At 48.7% G+C, this 15,955-nt stretch overlaps 1 protein-coding gene across 1 annotated transcript in view; it reads right to left on the reverse strand.

The window, feature by feature from the left end:
* Positions 1-2,506: 2,506 nt before the first annotated feature.
* The window catches only part of PRMT2 (protein arginine methyltransferase 2), a 30,476-nt gene continuing 17,027 nt past the window's right edge, over positions 2,507-15,955 (reverse strand). Inside the window, 5 exon segments of the mRNA XM_021082496.1 lie at positions 2,507-3,057; positions 3,729-3,900; positions 5,482-5,618; positions 6,373-6,502; positions 7,807-7,982. Coding sequence (XP_020938155.1) covers positions 3,025-3,057; positions 3,729-3,900; positions 5,482-5,618; positions 6,373-6,502; positions 7,807-7,982 — 648 coding nt within the window. The 3' untranslated portion in view covers positions 2,507-3,024.

The following is a 15,955-nucleotide window of genomic DNA, read 5'->3' on the forward strand; positions in this document are numbered from 1 at the left end:
TCCTCGTGACCTCATCCCCTCCTAGAAGTCTCACTTCCAAATACCATCACACTGGGGACTAGATTCCAACATGCGAACGTGTGGGGAGACAAATATTCGCTGTATGGCACAGCCCTCACCTGACTTATTTGGAGATGGGGCTTCAAGGAAGGAACTGAGGTTAAATAAGATCACAAGGGCGGAGCCCTGATCCAGTGGATTAGTGACCTTACGAGGAGACGCCTGAGCGCCCGCTGTGAGGACACATCCAGAAGGCGGTCAGCTGCGAGCCAAGAAGAGGGCCCCCGCCAGGAAGCAAACCGGCGGGATCTTGGTCCTGGGCTTCCCTTGCTGAAGCCACTTCGCCCACAGAGTTTTGTCTTGATGGCCTAGCCTGACCAGGTCAGTGTTTACATCCTCCCTCTCAGCAGCTGACGGAAGCGGCAGACAAAGAACCAGGCCAGACCCAACTCTCTGGACAAGACAAACAACACACTTAGAGCTTTGTGTTCAACGACAGTAGACGCACTCGCCTTTCAATACGGCATGAATGCAACTGACATTGTTGTGTCAACAGTCGACAAATTTCAAAAGACTGCAATCATGAGAGTTCATTCTCTGACCGCAGTGAAATTAAGACAGAGAGCAATAAGGAAAGACAACAAGAAAAGAGCACCTTCTGAAAGTAAGCCACACACTTCAAATAGTCCACGGCACAAGAGAAGAAACCATAACAGAAGTTAGAAATATCTGGAACTGCATGACGCTGAAAATACATCATAATACGGTGTTGCAGCTAAAGCTGCTCTAGAGGAAAATTCAGGTTTTGATGCATGTATTAGAAAAGGAAAAAGGTTGAAAATTAATGATCTACGCTTTTACCTCACATGGGGAAATAAATCTTAACCCCTCCCTATATCAACGTTGCTCTAGTGAAAGGAATAAAATGTAGCTATAAAATAGAATATTAGAGAGTATCTTTATGATTCTGGAATAGGCAAAGATTTCTTAAGCAGGAGAGAAAAAGCAGTGAAAGAAAAATAACATCGGAGTTCCGTGGCCTGGCAGGTTAAGGATCTAGCATTGTCGCAGGGTGGCCTGGGCACCTGCTGTAGCTCAGGTTCCATCCCTGGCCTGGGAACTTCTACATGCCACAGGCGCAGCCAATGAACAAACAAATAAATGCTGCAGTTTTTAAAAAATAAAAAAATATTTAGAAAAACAATGTCAAATTAGACAATATAAAACTTAAGAACTTCTGTTTATCAAAATAGAGAGTGAACAATAAGCCGCAAGGCAAAAAAGATCTTCACAAAATAAATGTATGACAAAGGAATCCTAGCCCGATTTTATCAAGAACCTATGCAAAATTAATTAGAAACAAACAACCCTGAAAGTAAGATGGGCAGAGAACTTGAACAAGCTTTTCACAAGCAGGGCATCCGGATGAGCAGGGATAGAGGAAGCCGCATCACCATCAGGGAACTGCATCCTCAGACCCTACACCCACCAGGAAACAGACAAGAGCCGGTGTCAATCCGCGGAGCTTTGCGTATTTCACGTGCTGCTGTAGCGACGCAGGTTCTTTGGCGTTGAACAACCGTCTTTCTTCGGAAAGCCGAACACCTAGGTGTGTACTGGATAGAAGCGTGTACACACACACGTGCACCAAACACAGAAATGTTGACCTTCACACCAGTCGTAACAGCTCAATGTGGAAGGCGACCTAACAGCGGAATAAGACACCTCAACGGCGCGGGCACGTGGCAGTAGACACACAGCAGCGAGGCGGTGGGCCACACTGCATGCAGCCCACGGGCGAGTCTCAACACGGGAACTGGAGAGGACGGACACGGAACACTGTCCTGGACCATGTGGCCAGGGCCGCGGGCTCTCAGAGGTGGAGGCGCCCACCTAATCGCAGTGCCCACCTGCTCCGTGCCTGGCCCGCCTGCTGCCCTGCCCACACCTCCTCACCTCCTTGCTGGGCCCTCACAGGCCGCAGGGGCGGGAGCCTGGTGGGGCCCCTTTTATGATGAAGGCACTGGTCCCCTTGTGGGTCCCACCCTCCCACCGCATCGCCTCCAAAGGCCCGCCTCCCAGCTGGACGACTTTGGGGTTCGTTTTCAGCGCATGAATTTGGGGAGGACGCAAACGTTGGGTCCACAGCGTGTTCACAACATTCCACTCATACGACTTCCGGAACCAGGCTAGTGTCCTCCAGTTTCGGCAGCTGGGCCTCCTCCCTGGGGGGCCACCAGGGCGCTGGTTACAGGGGCGTCCACCGTGCAGAACTTCATTCTTTGTACACTCATGACCGTGCAGTATGGGGGGTAAAAATTGTATTTCCATAAGAAGTTAGCCAAAAACCAAAACCACACACACCAAATAACGCAGATGCACACCCACTGGCATTAAAGTTTCTCCATAATATTCAATGGGAAAGGTTACAGGGCAACGGACACAGTATGATCCATGCTTTTGAAAAATAATGTATATACATAGAAAGCAAGATACACCCCCAACGTTCATTTATTAAAAAATATTTATTGAACATATACTATCTGCCAACACATAATTTACCTGGAAGACGTCGCTACCCCTGCATGACCCCATGCAGCCCCATCACATGCATCGCGCCTGCGGCTCCCAGGCTCTGCCTGACCCCACGTCTGGCGAGCTGAGTGATGGGCCGAGGGCAGGAAGGACACACGAACACAGGACGCATGACAGCCACCTTCACAGGAGCACAGGGTTGACGTGTGTGTCCTACAAGCTTAGAACTAGACCTGGCTTAGGGACACCATGCCACCAACTACCCACCAGGGACACCTGGAGACCCAGCCCAGTTCTAAGGACAGGAGGACAGTGACAATGGCAGGGGCAGTTCTACAGGGCCCAGTGCGCGGCACCAAGCCCACACCCCGTCCAGGTGAACTTGGGTCCAAGGCTTTCACAGGACACGCGTGCCCATCCAGGTGCAACTCCAGCGAGTCACGTCCATCCCTCCAAGACATGACACTGTGTCCCAAACAGCTTTGCTGGTCATCTCCAGATGGGAAAGACTTTTTCCCCAACCTGAAAAAGACAAAGAAAACACACCAATCAGGTAAGAGACCACTGCAGTTTGATTAACATACAGTATTTCCTAATAATACTTTAATGACAAGAGTCTGGCATTCAGGTGCAAACTTTTAATGGCAGACATTCAAACTTTTAGCATACAATTAGCAGAAAGCAAAGCACAGAAGAGGCGCTACAAAAGAAGAAACCACTTTATTTTCTTCTCTCTCCATTAACCCTGAAGACGAGGATTTTCAGGGGCCTCTGGGAGGCCTGAGCCGGGAGACGCCGCCCGGCCACATACTCACTTAAGCCCTCAAACTGCTGCCACAGCCAGAACCGACTGAACCCACGGCCACATGGCCCACGAGGCACCACAGCCCTTGGGAGGCTCCAAGAACCTGGCCCGAGGCCCCTCTGCTCCCAGGGGTCTCCTGGACACACCGACCGACAGGTGGCCCTGGGCCTGTCTGGTCTCTACTCTCACTGACTGGCCGCAGCCCAGAGCAAACGTCCCACCTCCCTGCCTCCTCCTCCCATCCTGTAATAAGTAAGAAAATGACGCAGACAAGGTCTGGCCATGGGGTCTGGCAGGGTGGGAACAGGTGTCTGCCACTGTCATCACCAGAGACCGCCACCTCCAGGACCAGCACCACAGCACATGACTCCACCGCTCAGTATCTCACCTTCTGTGATGCAGGGTCTTGTCTCGAAGTGACAGACCAGCTCAGGGTGACGGACATGTGCCGTCTCCACACTGGGTTTCTCTGCAGCACGACCGTGCCGGTGACCACATCTCCCGCCTGGACAGGGACGGGCTCGTCCATCATAAACAGCACCTGCTTCCAGTGGGTGGTGCTGCAAGACAGAGGCATGGTGTCACCCTAGCCTGCCCCCTGGGAGCCCATCAGGACAGATGCATCCCTGCCCTGAGATCAGACAGCTTCATTGGACACTGGGCGCGGGTGCCCAGACAGTGGGTCCCTGGGGGCACCTCTTCCCTGGCCCCTCTTGGGGCAACACAGCCTCCAAAGCTGGCATAACAGTGCCCCCCAAAAGCCCCCTCTCTAAGCTGCTGATGCCCACAGCCCTAGCTTCTATGGTTAAAGAGAGACATACACTAATAAAATCGTGTCCAAAAAGAGTTGTTATTTCTGGAGTTCCCGTCGTGGCGCAGTGGTTAACAAATCCGACTAGGAACCATGAGGTTGCGGGATCGGTCCCTGCCCTTGCTCAGTGGGTTAATGATCCGGCGTTGCCGTGAGCTGTGGTGTAGGTTGCAGATGCGGCTCGGATCCCGCGTTGCTGTGGCTCTGGCATAGGCCGGTGGCTACAGCTCCGATTAGACCCCTAGCCTGGGAACCTCCATATGCCATGGGAGCGGCCCAAAGAAATAGCAAAAAGACCAAAAAAAAAAAAAAAAAAAGAGTTGTTATTTCTGTGAAAGTTTGGTTGAGTGTGAGCAAGAAAACTGCAGCATCTGCAGGGAGCAGCTCCCCACCCCACCCCACCCCCATCCTGTAAGTTCTGTGGATCTGATGCCTGAGGCTGGTGTGGCCCAGGTCACACCCAGAAGCAAGGTTCTGGCTGCCTCTCCCGCCTCATGTGACATCTCCCTGACTCTGAGCAACACCCTCAGCCAGGGTGGGGGTCTCCCTCCAGGTCCACGCTCCACCCAGTCCCCACTGCCGGCAGGCGCCTCAGTGGGAAATGCCAGGCACATACAGCTTAGAGTGGTTCCCAAAGTGCCTCCTTGCGGGGATGCACGTACCTGCAAACCTGCTCTGCCCTGGAAGGAGGCCTGGCCGAGACCCCCTCCCTGCCCCCCAAAGGCCGCTCGGTCAGTCAGCTCCTCCTCCTGCTCAACTTCCACAAAGGATGCTGGGGATGCACAGCCCAAGGCCAAGGGGCGTCTGCGACCCTCCCTGGGCCACACGGCGCAGTGGAGCATCGGGGCAGTTCCCGGAAGGGGCAGGGGAAGCCCCCAAATGAAGGCAGCGCCCGCCGGGGGCTGCGTCCGGCACCACGGCGGACAACGTGAGCACCCCAGGAGCGAGTGTGCAGCCGTGAGATATCACGGCACCAAAACTGCGTCTCAGGAAACATCTGCCTTCCCCAAAGCCGGAGCATAAGCCCCTGGGACTCTGCTGACGGCTCCACTGCTTCTGTGTTAGACGGCGAAGCAGGCTTTAGGGCCTCGGAGGGCGGGTGGAGCCGGACCACCCCCTCCCCAGCCCCGTCCCAGGAAGCAGATCCAGGGCGCAGGGCGGGGCCCGGGCCGGGGACGCGCCTCCACGCAGCCCTGCCCCAGCGCCCCGCACCCGCCACGCCGCCCAGGGCTCGGCCAGGTCTGGAGGGACTTGGGGGTCACCTTCCCAGGTCACTGAGCTCTAACTTGGTGACTCCACCAGGCCCTCTGCGCCTGGAGGACACACTCACGGGTGTAGCGGTCCCGTGCTCAGCACCAGCTGCGGCTCGTCCTCTTCCAGGTTCTGAAACTGGACACTGAACCAGGCCGTGAATCCATGCAGGGTGCCTGCCTTCTTGATGTCAAAGCACAGATCGCCCTTCATGGTCTGCGTTCAAGCAAAGGCATGAGAAGGGGGTGCGCCCCGGGACCCCACAGCGGAGCACTCCCCCAGGTCGGCTTTGGTGGCTGTGACGCAGTCCGCGACTTGCTAGTTTAGCTGAACGCACTAAAACCCGTATTTTTCCAGGGAAAAAAGCAAACCAAAAAACTTGCCTCCGATGGTCGAAAGGGTTTTGAGCAATTTGGGTCTCATTTGCCTAATTTTCGGTCCCCAAACTCAAGCGGAATACTCTGTCTTCTCAACTCCTTACACAAATAGAAAGCTCCAGGCTGAGTCTCTACGACCCCCAGACTACCTAAAGCCTAGAAAGTTCCGTCTGCACGTGCTTCAGCCCATCTAAGTTCCAGAAAGAGGCCTCCTCTATCTCAGAGCAGCCTTTAAATGGGGCCGTCCTGAATCCACAGGCGCCACCTTGTGGCAACAGGAGGTAAGTGAAAGAATTTTTAAGAATCTTGCCGTCAATGGGAGCTAAAAAAACTTAGAAAAAAATTTTAATTCAAATTCCATGATGAAACATATAATTTATTTGAATGTTAAGATTCAAAGAACATTAAACATAAATCTAAAAATAACTGAAGATGTTAAGGACCTTAACTACAAAGAAAATAACGTAAAAATACAAGAAGCAAAATCAGAATAGAATATTAAAAAAAGACTGGGAAAATCAATAGCAAAAGTTGAACTCATTTACTTGAAGAGCGATTACTTGACAAAGGAAGGAAGGGCCATCTCTTCTCACCTCGAGATCCGCAATCTGCACTGTTCTCATGTCCAGCTGCAATATGGTGCACGGCTCAGAAAGACAGTCTTCTGGTTTCAAAATGTGGTTGTATTTGGGCTTCGAGAAAAACTCCTTAATTGCTAAAGATCTGGGGGAAAAGGCAACGTAACTGTTCAAGGTCACTGACCCGCATCTCAGTCTACGCTGCCCGCGTCCTGTGCAGCAGGAACCCCGACTCACCGTCTGCGGCCCTGGGGGTGAGAGGCAGGGCCAAGGAGGCCCACCTGTCCCAGGAAAACCGGCAGCCTCGTCTCCAGACATGCAAACTCCACTCAGGGCCTCCTGTCCGTTCTGCTCCTGTCTTTCCTTGTCACTTTATCAAGATGCCAACACTGGGCAGCATGAGAACCCCCCCTTGCTCTTTGCAAAACCTTCCCGGCCCTTCCTACACATCTGTCTACAGAACCATTCTGTCAGAGGCCTCGCCCTCCAGTCCCTCTGGGATTTGGGATGAGCATGCAATGATTCAGAGTTCCCGTCGTGGCGCAGTGGTTAACGAATCCGACGAGGAACCATGAGGTTGCGGGTTCGGTCCCTGCCCTTGCTCAGTGGGTTGACGATCCGGCGTTGCCGTGAGCTGTGGTGTAGGTTGCAGACGCGGCTCGGATCCCGCGTTGCTGTGGCTCTGGCGTAGGCCGGTGGCTACAGCTCCGATTCAACCCCTAGCCTGGGAACCTCCATATGCCGCGGGAGCGGCCCAAGAAATAGCAACAACAACAACAACAACAACAAAAGACAAAAAGACAAAAAAAAAAAAAATGCAATGATTCAATACATTAACTAGGGAGGATTCCACACCTCTATGTTCTTTGAGGTTTTTTAAATAAAAAATAAAACAGCCCAGAGGCAGCCATCTTGCTACCAACTCCCCACCTGGGCATCTGGCAGGCGTCCAGACTCATGGAACAGAAATTTCTTGCCATTTCTGGTAACAGGGGGCCCCTCCCTGATTCCCAGGGCCCTGGCAGGGGGAGGACCCTGCAAATGCCGCCATCCTTCTCAGAAGAGGCGCGTGAGAAATGTGCTCTTGTGAGGAAATAATTTTGTTAAAACCTGAAGCCCCACCACAAGTATGTCCATATGTTAAAAGCCAGGAGCATTGTGGTTTTTTGCAAAATGCCAGGAATGACTTCACTAACACTTTTCTGACCCTTATTAAAAATGCATGGCTCTTAGTGGGAACGTCTATTGTTTTCACGGCCTACACGTCTGTTTTTCCCAACCATAGTTGGGGTCTTATAAATGCGGCCTCTCAGCTGCCACCACATCTGCTATCAGTTCAAAGACCCATAAGGCCACGTGCGCGGTTCTTAGTCCTGTAAGCGCCGGAGGTGAGGTTCCGGCCCAAACAGGCCCCGCGCGCAGAGACCCGCCGTCCCCCGCCGGACTCACTTGAGGGCGCTGAGGTCGAACTCGTAGGCGTTGTCCCAGAAGAGGACCTTGCTGCGGTAGTCCCTGTCGGCGCTGCAGGGCACCAGGTGCAGCGCGGCAGTCGTCGGCCAGATGACCCCGCCGTCCTTCAGCCACGCGTCGCGGGCGTAGAGGATGGACTCGATCATGAACTCGAACTGGGGAGGGAAACACACCGAGACGTGGTGCCCGAGGCCGCGTCTGCGCGGCCCCCAGCGGCCTTCGGACGCTCCAGAGCGGCCGGGCAGAAGGAGTTGTCACCAAAGAGGCTCTGCGCTGGGATTTTGCGCAGAGGGGGGTTCTGTGAGCCGTCTGGGCACGTCCGAGGCAGGCGAGGCTGCGCCGTCCTGTTCATCACTGAGGTGTATTCGCTGCCTTTTCCGCTTAGGCTCCTCCCGACCCCCAGTGGGGTTGCCGGAGGCGGCCCGTCGCAGGTCAGGGAGATCCGCACAGAGAATCAGGACTTGCTGGAGCAGAAACCTCCCCTGGATCCAGGGTCGGGGGGCAAGAGGAGCGTAGCGGACCGGGTGCTGGGCAAGCCCGTGAGTCAGCAACTCGAGAAGGGCTCCGTCAGAGGGAGCCCCCAGTAAACAGCAGAGAAGAGACCCCTTGTGATTCTGGAAAGGTTCAAACGGAACCATTTGAAAGACACCAGAGTATTCTGTTCTAAACAGGGTCTGCCCTCAAGAGAAACTAGTTAACCAGAGCCTACCAGCTGGGAAAGAGAAATAGCCAACTTGAGCCCCCTCCAAGCTGTGCTGTCCCCCCTAAAGGGGGGAAGAAATGAGATGCACTTGTAAGTTCATCGTCTGGAGGCACAGGCTCGCCAACACCGAGCCCCCTGGAGGACCACAGAGCACGCCTCTCCCCACGCACGCCACCGTGTCACGAAAGGCCTGTTTACACAGCTCCTTATCGACACAGCATGCCCGGATGCCAGGAAAAAGACTACAAGACATACTAAAAGGCAAATGACCCACTTTAAGAGACACACCAAGCCTCAGACACAGGCTCAGACACGGCAGGAGTGTTGGAATCATCCGACTGGGAATTTAATGACTATGCTTAATATGCTTCGGGCTCTAACGGATAAAGTGGACAGCACGCAAGAAGAGATGGGCAATGTGAGCAGAGATGAAAATTCTTAGAAAAAAAAAGCAAAAATAACTGCTCAAGATCAAAAACAATGCAACAGAAATGAAGGATGCCTTTGATGGGCTTATTAGGAGACAGGAAACAACTGAGCCTCAGGCCTCTGAGCTTGAGGAAATGACAAGGGGAGCCCCCAAAGCTGAACAGCAGAGAGAACACGGCCAAGAAACTGGAACAAAACACTGTAGGACAACTACGGAAGCTGTAACAGACAGAACGGCGGTGCCAGGAGAAGAATGAGAGCCGGGACCAGAAGAACTATTCAAAGCACAATGATGGAGAATCTCCCCAAATTAATCTCTACCACCAACCACACGGCCAGGACTGTGGGCACACCAAGCAAGACAAAAGAAAAAAGTACACCTGGGCGTGTCATTTTCAAACCACAGAAACTCAAAAGTTAAAGTCCTGGAAGAAGCTGCCGGGGAAAAACACCTTGCCAGCACGGCTATTTTAGACATCCTGCTGCCGCACACCTCCCGGGGACATAACTTTCGTGTGCGCTGAAAACACATTTTCACGTGACTCCCTTTACTGCAATATTGGCTTTGTTGTGGTGCTCGGGAACTGAACTCGCAGTATCTCTGAGGTCTGCTTGTACCTCAGAAACGCACATCTACATAAAGAAAGGAAAGCCCTGACTGCCGGTCACTGTGTCGGTGCTTCGCCACCGCGAAGCAGTGTGGCCACGGACAGGATTTTTACCAGTTGCATTTACAGTGTTGTCTCACCAGGCCATTGGAATTCAGAGCCTTCTCTGCTTATGACAGTGCCATTTGCAACAAGGAAACAGGTCCGTGTGAGCCAGAGAAAGTGTGACCTCCCTGCCCGGGAAAAGGCAGTGCTGGCGTTGGCCCTATTTCCCGAGCTGGTGACATCACGGATGACCATTTCAAAAAGCGCAAGGCACATGGCTTCAGCCAAGAAGATGCCTGGGATATAGCTGCAATTTCAGCTTTTCATGCCATGTCCAACCACCTTGCTGATTTTGTAATCTTGTTCCCAACAAAGAATTCTATTTGATGGGCAGAACCAGTCATGTCAAAGACACGGGGAGGGAACCTGCTTCTCCCAAAGTATAAAACCTGAGCAGAAAGGCCAGTGTCTACATTTCCAGCACCTTGCACTACTATGATTATTTGCGGCTGGCACATTGCTTTGTAAGACATCAGTCAGGAAGTAATTTTTCAAATCGTTTCGTCAGTGGATGGGAAAGACAGTTAATAAACGTGTAGCCTGCCTTCTTGATGAGATAGAGCCTAAGGAACATGTGACACCTGGACCTGGGGGAACCTCTGCCAATTGTTTTGTTGTGATCTGAAAGGAGCACTGGGGCAAAGGACATCAAAGGATGCTTTAGGCAGTTCTGATGAACTGTTATCTGTGGATTCCAGCAACGGAACTTGAACATCTTTGAGCTTTTACAAATAGTTTTATTTTAAAAATGTTGTAAATCAACTGTAATTTAAAATTTTTAAATAAAAAATTTAAAAAGTTATATGAAATTACATAGAAATTGGTCTATACAGGCAGTAGTTTGAAATCAACTCCTTGTTAACGTGATGGATTGTAAAGGCCCTCAAAGGCCGTGGGTAAATAGCAGTAGGCACGAAGTTGTTCTATCTTTAGTGCCACCTCCATTAACCTCCAGCAAGTTCTGCTTTTTCGCTGAGAGGCTGTAAAATCAGGATCATCTCAAGAGAATATTAGTCCTTATGTGGTTTATTCTTATTTTAGGTTTTAGTAAAAATTGTTTGGAACAAGAGAGGACTCATATTTTAAGGAGCAAAAAAAGGGAGTTCCTGTTGTGGCTCAGTGGTTAACGAATCCAACTAGGAACCATGAGGTTGGGGGTTCGATCCCTGGCCTCGCTCCGTGGGTTAAGGATCCGGTGTTACTGTGAGCTGTGGTGTAGGTCGCATACGTGGCTCAGATCCTGCTGTGGCTTTGGCTGTGGTATAGGCTGGCGGCTACAGCTTCAATTAGACCCCTAGCCTGGGAGCCTCCATATGCCTTGAGAGCAGCCTTAGAAAAGGCAAAAAGACCAAAAAAAAACCAACACCAAACCCTGACTTACTAAATGGCCTGCTCATCGTGTTGTAACCCCACTGCCTGAAGCTTGCGGCTACCTTAACTTTTCAAGAATCATTTTCATTCTCTAACTGACAGAGGTATATGCAAACCTACAAAATGTTTTTGTTCCATTTGGCTTCTTAAGAGTCTCTAAATCGCCAGTAAACAGTTTGGGGGCTATAGTGAGTTAATTTCGAATTGTCTCAACTGTGAAATCTGATTATCTTGATACAGAAAAAGAAAGAAAAAGCCCTGAAAAAGAAATAAATGAAGATGAAATTAAAACTTTTATTTTTCCTATTCTTAGTTACTCTAATAATTTGTTCAAAGTAATAGCAACACGGCATGTGGCCATGTGTGATTATGTATGACATCCAGGCTTACGTACAATAAGACGAATGAAAATGATGATGCAAGGGGCAAGAGGGAGAAATCACAGTTACTCTGTCATCATAAAGTACCCGTACTTCCCAGGAAGCGCCACGGTGCCAGATGAGAACAGACCTGAAACAGCGATAAACATGTACTGGAAACTGTAGGGCCACCATCTTAAAAAAGCAATAAAGAACAAGTATAACCGATATACTAAGAAAGGAAAGAAAATGGAGTCATTTTATAAAATGGTCAATTAAAACCTCAAAAGGCAGAACACCTAAATATATGCAGACAATATCAAGAGAGTTGAAGGGAGAAATAGATAGCAATATAAAAACTGCCAGGGGCTCCAACACCCCATTTCCAACCATTTTCAACAGAAAATCCTAAGAAAATCATAAGGTAACACTGGACTTAAACTACATTAGACCTGAAAGACTGACAGACCTACAGACAACACCCAGGCAGCAGCAGCAGAGAACACGTTTCTCAAGCACGCGGAACATCCTTCAGAATGGATCATACATTAGGCCACAAACCATCTTGATAAATTTAAGAGGACTGGAGTTCCCGTCGTGGCGCAGTGGTTAACGAATCCGACGAGGAACCATGAGGTTGCGGGTTTGGTCCCTGCCCTTGCTCAGTGGGTTAACGATCCAGCGTTGCCGTGAGCTGTGGTGTAGGTTGCAGACGCGGCTTGGATCCGCGTTGCTGTGGCTCTGGCGTAGGCCGGTGGCTACAGCTCCGATTCAACCCCTAGCCTGGGAACCTCCATATGCCTCGGGAGCGGCCCAAGAAATAGCAAAAAAAAAAAGACAAAAATTTAAGAGGACTGAAATCCCTGAAAGCACCTCTTCTCACCTCAGTGGTATGAAACTATTAGTCAATTATGAGAAGAAAAGTAAAAAACCACAAATACATGGAGATTAAACAACGTGCTCCTGAACAACCAATGGGTCAAAGAAGAATCAAAAAATATCTTGAGAAACAAAAATGGAAACACAGCACAGCAAAACTTAGAGAATGCAGCAAAGGCAGTGCTGAGAGAAGCTGTACAGCAATAACGCCTATGTTAAGAAAAAACAAAGATTTTAAATGAACAATCTAACTTTGCACCTCAAGGAACCAGAAGAACAAACTAGCCCAAAGTTAGCAAAAGAAATGAAATAAAAGATCAGAGTGAAAATAAATGAGTTAGAGACTAACAAGACAATAGAAAAGATTAATGAAACTAAGAGCTAGGTTTTTTTAGAAGATAAGCAGACAAATCTTTAGCTAGACATCTCAAGAAAAAAAGAAGACTGAAATACATAAAATTATAAATGAAAGAGGAGACATTATAACTGATATCACACAAATACAGATGATCGTTAAGAGACACTACGGATAATTATATGCCATCCAAATCAGATAACCTAGAAGAAATGGACAAATTCCTAGAAACATACAGCCCACCAAGAATAAATCATGAAGAACCAGGAAATCGGAACAGACCAATTACTAGTAGAAGACTGAATCAGTAACCAAAAATCTCCCAACAGGAGTTCTCTTGTGACACAGCGAGTTAAGGATCCAGCGTTGTCACTGCAGCAGCTGCTGGAGCACAAGTTCGGTCCCTGGCCTGGGAACTCCCACATACTGTGGGCACAGCCAAAAAAAAAGAGAGAGAAAAGAAAACCTCCCACAAACAAAAGTGTAGGACCAAACTCCTTCACTGACAAATTCCACCAAAAATTTAAAGAAGAATTAATACCATACCTTTTCAAACTCTTCCCAAAACAGAAGAGAACTCTTCCAAACATATTTCTCATTCTAAGAGGCCAGCATTACCCTGATACCTAAGCCAGACAAGGACACGACAAGAAAATTATTGGCCAACATCCCTAATGAAAATAGTTGGAAAACCTTCAATAAAATATTAGCAAACAAAATCAAAAATACATTAAAAGGATCCGTGTTCCCGTAGTGGCCCAGCAGGTCAAGAACTCGACAAAGTGTCCAGGAAGAAGAAGGTTCGATCCCTGGCCTCACTCAGGGGGTTAAGATATGGCATTGCCACAACCTGCGGCATAAGTCGCCGATGCTCCTCAGATCTGGTGTTGCTGTGGCTGTGCGTAGACCTCAGCTACAGCTCTGATTCGACCCCTAGCATAGGAACTTTCATATGCCACAGGTGCAGCCATAAAAAATAAAATTAAATAAATAAATAAAGGGTCATACACCATAATCAAGTGGGATTTATACCTGGGATGAAAAGATGGTTCAGCTTAGCAAATCAGTACATGTAACACGCCACATTAGCAAAATCAAGAATAAATATGATATGATCATCTCAATATATGCAAAAAAAGCATTTGATAAAATTCAACTACCTTCCACTATAAAACCTCTCAAAAAACTGGGTATAGGTGGAACATACAACAACATAATAAAGCCCATATATGATAAGCCCAGAGCTAACACCATACTCGACGGCGAAAAGCTGAAAGTTTTTCCTCCAAGATCGGGAACAAGAAAAGGATGCCTGCCCTCTCACCACTTTTACTCAACGTAATACTAGAGAATAGCACTGGCAGAGTTATTTGGCAAGAAAAAGAAAGAAGAGGCATCCAAATTGGATAGCAAGAAGTAATCATGTCTCCATTTGAAGATGACATGAATGTTGTACACAGAAAACCCTAAAGACTCCACCGAAAAACCGTGAGAACTAACGAACAAGTTCAGTAAAGTTGCAGGATACAAAATCAATCTACAAAAATCAGTTGCATTTCTATGCACCAACAAAAAATGATCAGAAAGAGAAGTTAATGATCCCATTTATAATTACATCCAAAAGAATAAAACCTACAAATAAATTCAACCAAGGAGGAAAAGATCCGTACACTGAAAACTCTAAGACATTAATGAAAGAGAAGACGACACACATGGTAAGATATTTACGGATCGGAAGAATTCATATTGTTTACATGGCCGTACCACCCAAAGCAAACTACAGACACATGCAATCCCATCAAAATTCCAGTGGCATTTTTCACAGAAAAAACAATCCAAAATTTGTATAGAACCAAAAAAGACCCCAAATAGCCAAAGCAATCTTGATAAAGAACAGAGCTAGAGGCATCATACTTTCTGATTCCAAACCATAGTAATCAAAACAGTATAGAACTGGCATAAAAACAGACACACAGATCAAAGGAACAGAACCAGAGAGCCCAGAAACTACCCCATGCATATGAGGTCAATGAATTTTCAACAAAGAAGCCAAGAATACACAATGGGGAAAGAATAATCTCTCCAAAACGGTGTTGGGGAAACCTGACAGCCACTTGCATAATTATGCAACTGGACCCTCACACCACACACAAAAACCAACTCAAATTGGGTTTCGGACTTGTACACAAGACCAAAAAACATCAAACTCCAAGAAGAAACCACAGGGGCAAGCTCCTTGAGACACTGCCAATGGTTTTATGGATTCGGCCCTAAAAGCAAAGGCAACAAAAGCAAAAAGAAACAAAGGGACGACATAAAACTAAAAGCTTCTGCATAGCAAAGGAAACCAACGAAAAGGTCACTACAGGAAGGGAGAAGCTATCCGTCAACCATCTCATAAGGGCTTACCATCCAAAATACACAAGGAACTCATCCAACTCAACAGCAAAAATGACGACAACCGTATTTACATTGAGCAAAAGCCCTGAGGAGACAGGTTTCCAAAGAAGACATACGAATGGCCAACAGGTACACCCAAAAGTGCTGCACGTGGCTAATCATCAGGGAGATGCAACTCAAAACCACAGTGAGACGTCACCTCACACCAAAAGACAAGTGGTGACAAAAGCTGGCGAGGATGGAAAAAAGGGATCTTCGGACGCCGTAGTGGGAATGTAAACTGTGCCACTGTGATCCTCAAAAAATTAAAAACAGGGAGTTCCCACTGTGGCTTAACAGCAACGAACCCGACTAGCATCCATGAGGACGTGGGTTCGATCCCTGGCCTTGCTCGGTGGGTTAAGGATCCGGTGTTGCCATGAGCTGTGGTGTAGGTTGCAGATGTGGCTTGGATCCTGTGTTGCTGTGGCTGTGGTGTAGGCCGGCAGCTGTAGCTCCGATTCGACCCCTAGCCTGGGAACCTCCATATGCCATGGGTGTGGCCCTAAAAAGACACATGAATAAATAAATAAATAAAATTTTAAAATTAAAAAAGCTGAACTCTTAGAAGCAGTAGAGGTGGCCAGGGGCCAGCACAGGGGGCCAGGGACATGGCGAAGGCTGCAAAGGGGCACAGCCGTTCAGGCACGAGGTCTACTGTGCCACGTGCGACCACGGTCGATAACGGCGTAACGGAAATTTGCTAAGAAAATAGAACTTAGGTGTTCTCACTTTAAAGAAAAAAGGTCAAATGTGAAGTCATAGGCACACCAACCAACTCAAGGGCCAATTCAGTGACAATGTATACAGATAGCAAATCATCACTTTGCACACTTAAGTATCTTATAGTTTTGCCAACTATACCGCAATAAAAGTGAAA

This window comes from Sus scrofa, unplaced genomic scaffold (assembly GCF_000003025.6).
Source record: "Sus scrofa isolate TJ Tabasco breed Duroc unplaced genomic scaffold, Sscrofa11.1 Contig944, whole genome shotgun sequence".
Taxonomy (NCBI): domain Eukaryota; kingdom Metazoa; phylum Chordata; class Mammalia; order Artiodactyla; family Suidae; genus Sus; species Sus scrofa.